Below are 6,910 nucleotides of genomic sequence, written 5' to 3' on the forward strand. Positions count from 1 at the left end.
AAAATAAAATTCAAACTTTGTCATCACATTAAAAACATTACATGAGAAGTAATAAACATATTTACACTTCTGTTTTGATTATAAATATACATTATATACAAAATAATGTTATAAAACGTAGAAAGTTCAGTGCTTCTGATTTTTTTTTTTAAATTACTGAAATACTAGTCTTAAAAATAAACTACAAACAGACAAACTAAAACCCATATTATTGATTTCTGAAGGTCATCTTCAAAATGGTCCTACGTGGTCAGAGCAGAAGGTCAGTAGTGGACATCATGAAGGGGTCTTGTCTGCACAGTTCAAGGCAGTAGATGGGCTAGTCCAACAACAGGATTTACAAGGGCAGGAATATCGCTGTCTGAGAGATAGCATGGTCCAGGTTTCTTTGGAGAGATCTTGTTTCCTCCCTCCTCATTCTGCCCCACCCCGTGGTCTCATCTCATTAATGTCACAGCATTTTCCACTGGCGTGTCCAGTATTATTGCTGTAAATATGTATAGAAGCAAAGAGCTTCTGCACACCTCTGGTTTCCAGGGGCAGGCTTCCCCTTTTCCATGGAGCAGTGGGTGGGTATGAAAGAAATGGGACGAGCCTAGAACCTTCTAACTCTAATCTCCGCCTGTCTTGGCAGAGGGCATCTCAGTGGGTGCTTTGCTATTGGGCATTTGGAACCGGGATGAAGGACAGGAGTTGAAGTTTTGCAACCAGATGGAGAAATGGGCTGGGGAAGGGGGGTCACACTGCTTCTTCTTCAGAAAGTAACAGCTGCAACTTTGAGATTATTTGCAGTAGAAGGTGGCACCTAATTCAGAAACACAACATAAACCCCCACATTTGTGTCAAAGTAAGAGAAGGGGAAGAGAATGAGGAAGGAGAAGAAAAAAGTTAACGTCTATTCACAATCACTGGTAGTGCAAAGGGCATGAAAACAGCTGAGACAGCTCAGTACATAAAGGTTCTAGGAGCTGATTGATTTAAAACGCATTTGTAAGGCTTTAAATAGAGCTGGGATCACGCCTCCTCCTTATCAATGGGGAAGAGGCATTACACATTCCTTATCACACCTTTTCCTTCTCAAATGTTTAAATCCACAAAAATCCTGTCCCATATTGTGGCTTGGGTCAATCAGTTCTCCAAAGCGTCACCGAATGAGATGACATGTAAATTCGGTATTCCTCTTTCCTTCCTCCTCTCGCCCCTTACACCATCTCCAGTACATGCAGCAGGAGAGAGGAGACGCAAATAGATGTGTAGCAGGGAAGTATCAACCACTCCTGCCCAATACTGTTCAGGTAACTGCAAAAAGAGCAGTCAAGTCTCCGTTTGGGCTTGTTAGATTCTCTTGACACATTTTAGGCACTTTTTAAACCCGGAAAAAAAGTCGAGACCTCATTTATACTGTATCCATTAGCTGCATAGCAATGTGTCTTTCTTCACACCTTCCATGGCAACATCTGTGATAGTGAAGGGCCTCCTCATCTACCGGCACCTCCCATAACCGGAGTTCTGGAAAGCCAGGGGTCTGTCCATGAGGAACTGGCCTCAATATGTTTTAAAAACAAATTAAAACAACAGCATATTTTTTTTAACCCCTCTCTCTTCCCTCTGCCTCCCCTCTTCTATAGCCAGTGAGATTTCTGGCATCAAACTTCAAACAAGGGCAGTAAGAACAAAAAGGTGTATTGCATCTTTCAGTAAATTCACAGTCTGTCCAGTTCACCCAGTTCCATCCTCCGCCTGAGAGCAGCAAGTTGCATGTAATTAAAAACAGTCCAATCCAGTTCTGAATTGTAAACAATGCAGCAGGAACGTCCATCTACTGGCATTACCAAATCTGAGGTGCAAATGGGCTGATCTTCAGTCTTATACCTGTCGGGATATAAAACAATACCAGGAATGAGAAGGAAGCGCAGCGTACAGAGTACTGCAGAACTAACAAACTGTCATTCAAGTATGTTCAGCCGAAGCAACTGAAGCCAGACGTGTCTGCAGTTTAACTAGCAGCATTCAATTCGGTTTTTGGCTGAGTTCAAAGACAAAGAATCACCAGCCAAAGGAGTTGTCTGCATGATGAATAGCCTCTCTACCTGGACTGAGGGAAAGAATGCTTACATATCTGGGTGCCTAACATTAGGTCTCTGTAAAAAGCATATGGTATAGTTAAAGAGCTTGTGTTCAGAAGCATTAAGCCTGAATGATGTGGAGAGAGGTTTCAGGGGCTGTTATTCTGAAAATAAAAAGAGTTGTGGAGATGCCTGATGTAAATCTGGGAGTCTAGCTTTGGTCAACAAAGATCTTCAAATGAAGATACGGTATTTAGGTCAGTTAATGGGAATGAAGCATCTAGCTCTCATTTGTATCTTTGAAAATCCTTTCACTTAGTCTTAAACTTTTAATATTGTTGGTTGACTTGCATTCCCAGTTGCCTTCAAGAGGAAATCTGCTATCCACCCGGGCAAAGGAGACAGAATCCTGCAGATCTGACCTGACAGATCACTGCTGTATGGAACAGCAAACCTCCCTTTCCCAGAGCCTGAAACTACCTGAAACTAGTCCTGAAGATGGCTATGCTGAAGAAAGCAGGTACTGGTTAATGCTAAATTGCCTTTAACTTCCACTGAACCTTTTTCCAAAGGGTCAGTAATTCTTCAGGAACCAGTTGGTTCTTCAATAACTGCTGTTTAAAATCTTTGGATTGTTCACTGCTGACCTTTCCTTGTGTTTGCATTGTCTTCTGACTTTCAAAATAACATCAAATTCTAGATGTGTTTACCAGTAACATAAGAAACTTAACGCCAAGAAGTTGAAATTACCTCATTACAGACATCCTAAATGGCTGTTATGCCTATCCACTAACACCTAACCTTCTGTCTTCTGCTGGAAATCTATAGCTTTGCCTGTTTCCACAAAACACAGATTATCCATGGTAGTAATGGGAAAAACCATGGCTTTACATTAATGGACCTATGAGTGACTATTATTTCAATTTTTGCTGACTACCTATTTAAGAGGAAATAATCCTATCGTGGACTGAATTTTTATAGGCTGATGTTCTGTGCTTTCACCTCCTGCTGACTTATGTAAGCTCAAAAATCTCTGGTTTAATAAAATCAGAGCTGCTAATTTCTTTATTTGCCCCACAGTATGTTCTGTGTGGGCCACAGAAGATGAGAGGTGAGTGCTGGGAAGCATCTGGAATCCCTAGAAACAGCATAACCTTCTCAGATGCAATTATAAAGGATAATTTACCCCTAAACTTTGTGACTTTATGCCTGTCCACCTATGTAGGTACTTACCTCTGTGGCTATGATGCACTCATTCCTTTCTTCTGTTATCACAAAGACGGACTGGTACATTGAATCCCTTGGAGAGCATATCGCTGATATCCTACATTCCGGCTTTTCACTAAGGCAGGGCAGAGAGGAAAGAACATTAGTTGACTACTAACAAGCCCAGCTCTCAAAATCTACCATGAATATGGAGGGGTGGAATGAGATAGCCGTGAAGGTATGGGAGGGAAGTGCGGAGGATGAAGTTTCACGTGTTCTAGGTGATGGCAGGACATTATACTAGAAAAGTGGAAATAAGGAATAGCTACTGTCTTCCTATGCTTCTGCCATCTCCAACCTACTAGTGTGCTCCTCAGACCCCTCAGTGGAAGAGCCGCAAGCAGATCCCGGACAAGAATTTCAGTACATATGAGAAGAATGATGGGCCAGTGAATGTAGTTATTTTTACACTATCGTTCTTCTCAGTAAGCAAATCATTTTGCCATCTTAATAAGCGAAGTACTTATTTTTAATCACTACATGCCTGAACTGTTATTCCTTCAAAATCTATTGAAGAAGGAAAGACACTTACTCTCACCACTGGCCTAGCCACCCCTGTTCCACTTCACAATACCCATACCAGCAGCACCCTGCACAAACACTCAATTTGATCAACATGGCTAAGGATCCCACTTGGGCATGACACACACACTCCAGTATGAAGATTCCTGGCTTTGATGTGGTTTGTTTTGAATGTTATCACCTTGATGGTTTTATTTCCCCCCCCATATTTTCTCATCTGCTTCTAGACTGGTATGAAGATGAGAGGCCTTGAGAAAGACCAGAAGGAAGACTGAGAAAGACTCTCACCTGTGTAGTCGGAGGGGAGACTTTTCTCCTAAACACTTTTCACTTTTGTAATATTTATCTTCCTGTGTCCCTCTACTTGTCAGGTCTTTTACTAGGTTGTAGTCCAGTTTATGATTCTTGGGTTTGTAGTTTGACTTCTCCAGCCCACAGTCCACTTCGAGGTCTTTATTCTTATTGGTGTTTTTGAGCTGGGAAGCTGGAATGAGATTGTCCTTCTGGAAGTCAGACAGGTTGTTCATTGTCTCCAAGTCCTGCTCTGGGTGCATCCTCATCTGCCTGATGACCATTGCTATCATGCAGAACAGTATGAGCAAAGCCACCAGCCCCACCCCCATGGATATAGCAATCCAGGGGACTGGTTTAGGAGGAAGTGTAACGGGCACTGAGTAAACTGGCAATTCACAACGATTGCCCATGAAGCCAGAAGGACAGTAGCAGACAAAGTTGGCACTATAAAGTCCGCTGTAGCATGTGCCTCCATTCTCACATGGTCCAGAAGCACATTCATCTCTGGTTTTGATGTCACAGTTCCTGCCACTGTAGCCTGGCAAGCACGTGCAGGTGTAATCGTTGATCAGGTCATGACAAGTTCCCCCATTGGAACACGGGTTTCTGGCACAATCATTGATGTTTATTTCACATTTCTGACCAGAGAAACCAGCCCGACAACGACACACACGAATTTGACCAAGGTAAAAGCAATTACCATCTGAGGAAAAAAAAAAGTAATAAAAATAGAAATAAAAAGCAATGCACTTCACTCAGAAGCCTAAACCCCTCCTCCCAGTTAGCATTTTGTACTATCTCAGGAAGAGGGAGGTTATTTTACAAAACAACCACGTATCTAAAAGTTCCTTCTAATTTACCTAACCGTGCCTTAAAAATATGGCTCTTCTAAATATATAATGAAGTCAATTTAATTTACTTAATTATGCCTTCTTCCCCATCACATAATAAACCCTGCACATTATTTTGTTGCATAGAAAATGCCAGTGAAACCCCCCCACCCAGCGAGAGATCAAAATTAGGGTAGATGTGGAATACACTGGGGGTGAGGGACTAATGTATTGGAGGAAGAGTAGAGGTCAGATTGGATTTCTATCACTTCTGCACTGAAAAGCACAAACGCGTCGGAGACACGAGATTTCTATGAGAAGAAGAAGAAGACGCACCATTTGCACAGGGGTTGCTTGTGCACCTGTCTACTTTTTTTTCACAGTTTGACCCCGTGAAGCCGAAAGGGCAAACGCAAGTGTAGCTGGCCCCTTGTTCTTTTTCCAAGCACGTGCCGCCGTTAAAGCACGGAGAATCTATACAGGTCAAAGCGCTGTGCTCGCAGTGGGTGCCGTAGTAGCCAGGGGGGCACAGGCAGTGATAACCGTTCTCCATATCCTGCAAAACACAACGTTAGGACACTGTTATTTGATGGCACCAAATGCTTGCATGCTTCTTTGTGGCTGGCAACGAGTGCTGTGCTGTCCCTTCTCATCCACCCTCCGATGTGACAAAAAGAAGCGACATTTGGGGAGTGAATAACGGCAGGTTGGTCTGAGAGGGATAGAGCTGGAAATCAGCCGTGCTCAGCATGTAGGAGAAATCATGCAGCTACACAAGCAGAGCAGATGCAGTCGTAGGGAGCCCACTGGCAACTAGGCAAAAACATTGCTGACACCACTACTGTCTAATGGGATCCTTCAGGCCCTCCCAGAGCATGATGGTATGTGTCAACCTACACAGCTGTGATCAGGCCATTTATCCTTGGCATGAGAGCCCTTTTTTTGCTTCACAAGGGCTTATGTTGCTCTGCCATGGATAAATCCTACTGCTTTGATCACAACAAAATTGCTTCCTCTTTCCAAGTACTCTATGTCCAAGGCCTTGGGAGAAGGCAGCTAGGGTCTTGCACCATTAGCTTTAATCTAAATAAGCATCAGATCGCATTTGATATCTATAATCGACTAGTCTTTATTGACAGGTAGAATCAGTCATTGACTGGGTCCCAAAAAAGACTGAAACACTAGACTGCAGGAAACTAAGAATGCAGAAACTTGTTTCACAGAACGTGTTTTAGCTGATTGCCCTCATATTGTCTGACACTACACTCCCATAGCAGAAAGCAGAAGTTTTCATTTCTTTGCGATTGAAAAACAGACTTAGGGCATTTCTGTACGAACCTTGGTTTAGGAAGCTCATTTTTTTACAGATCTGCTCCCTCACCAGCCTTGGATCTTGCCAAGCTCTCATAATGGCTGCCACAGAAACCTAAGGATCAGTTGACTAGTTCTAATCTAGATGATACATCTCCTCCTGTAACAGACTTCCTCCCCTGACACCTCTCGGGAAGGGTTCAGTATGCTAGTTGTGAGCGTCAGTAACGAACCTGTGCACTATCGAATTCCCATTATGCTGTTACAGAACCGTATCTGAAAAGGTATCCTGGGGCTTGCTTCACACAAAGACTTTACATTTAAAATGCCCTTACCGTGCAACTACCACCATTCCTGCAGGGATTGCTGTCACACTCGCTGATCTCATGTTCGCAGTCCACACCGGTGAAGCCGGGTCTGCATGAACACGTATAGCTGCCCTGGCCAGTGTTCATGCAAGTCGCTCCATTTTTGCACGGTCTGTGGTGAGTGCAGTAGTTCAGATCTGTAAAGATACCAGGAGTTAGAGAAAATATCTCTGACAGCTGGGAAAAGACATTCCTATAAAAACACTTTAGTCAACAAAAAAGAATTTTCAATGAAGTATTTCATTTTACCATC

General features: G+C 43.0%; 1 protein-coding gene across 1 annotated transcript in view; it reads right to left on the reverse strand.

Annotated features, from left to right (window-relative positions):
• Positions 1 to 1,511: 1,511 nt before the first annotated feature.
• Positions 1,512 to 6,910, reverse strand: part of DLL4 (delta like canonical Notch ligand 4) — an 8,178-nt gene continuing 2,779 nt past the window's right edge. The window contains exons 4-8 of the mRNA XM_010174973.2: positions 6,625 to 6,794; positions 5,315 to 5,534; positions 4,143 to 4,851; positions 3,300 to 3,408; positions 1,512 to 1,872 (exon numbers count right to left, since the gene is read on the reverse strand). Coding sequence (XP_010173275.2) covers positions 1,867 to 1,872; positions 3,300 to 3,408; positions 4,143 to 4,851; positions 5,315 to 5,534; positions 6,625 to 6,794 — 1,214 coding nt within the window. The 3' untranslated portion in view covers positions 1,512 to 1,866. The remainder of the gene's footprint in view (positions 1,873 to 3,299; positions 3,409 to 4,142; positions 4,852 to 5,314; positions 5,535 to 6,624; positions 6,795 to 6,910) is intronic.

Source organism: Antrostomus carolinensis, unplaced genomic scaffold (assembly GCF_000700745.2).
Source record: "Antrostomus carolinensis isolate BGI_N321 unplaced genomic scaffold, ASM70074v2 scaffold23909, whole genome shotgun sequence".
Taxonomy (NCBI): domain Eukaryota; kingdom Metazoa; phylum Chordata; class Aves; order Caprimulgiformes; family Caprimulgidae; genus Antrostomus; species Antrostomus carolinensis.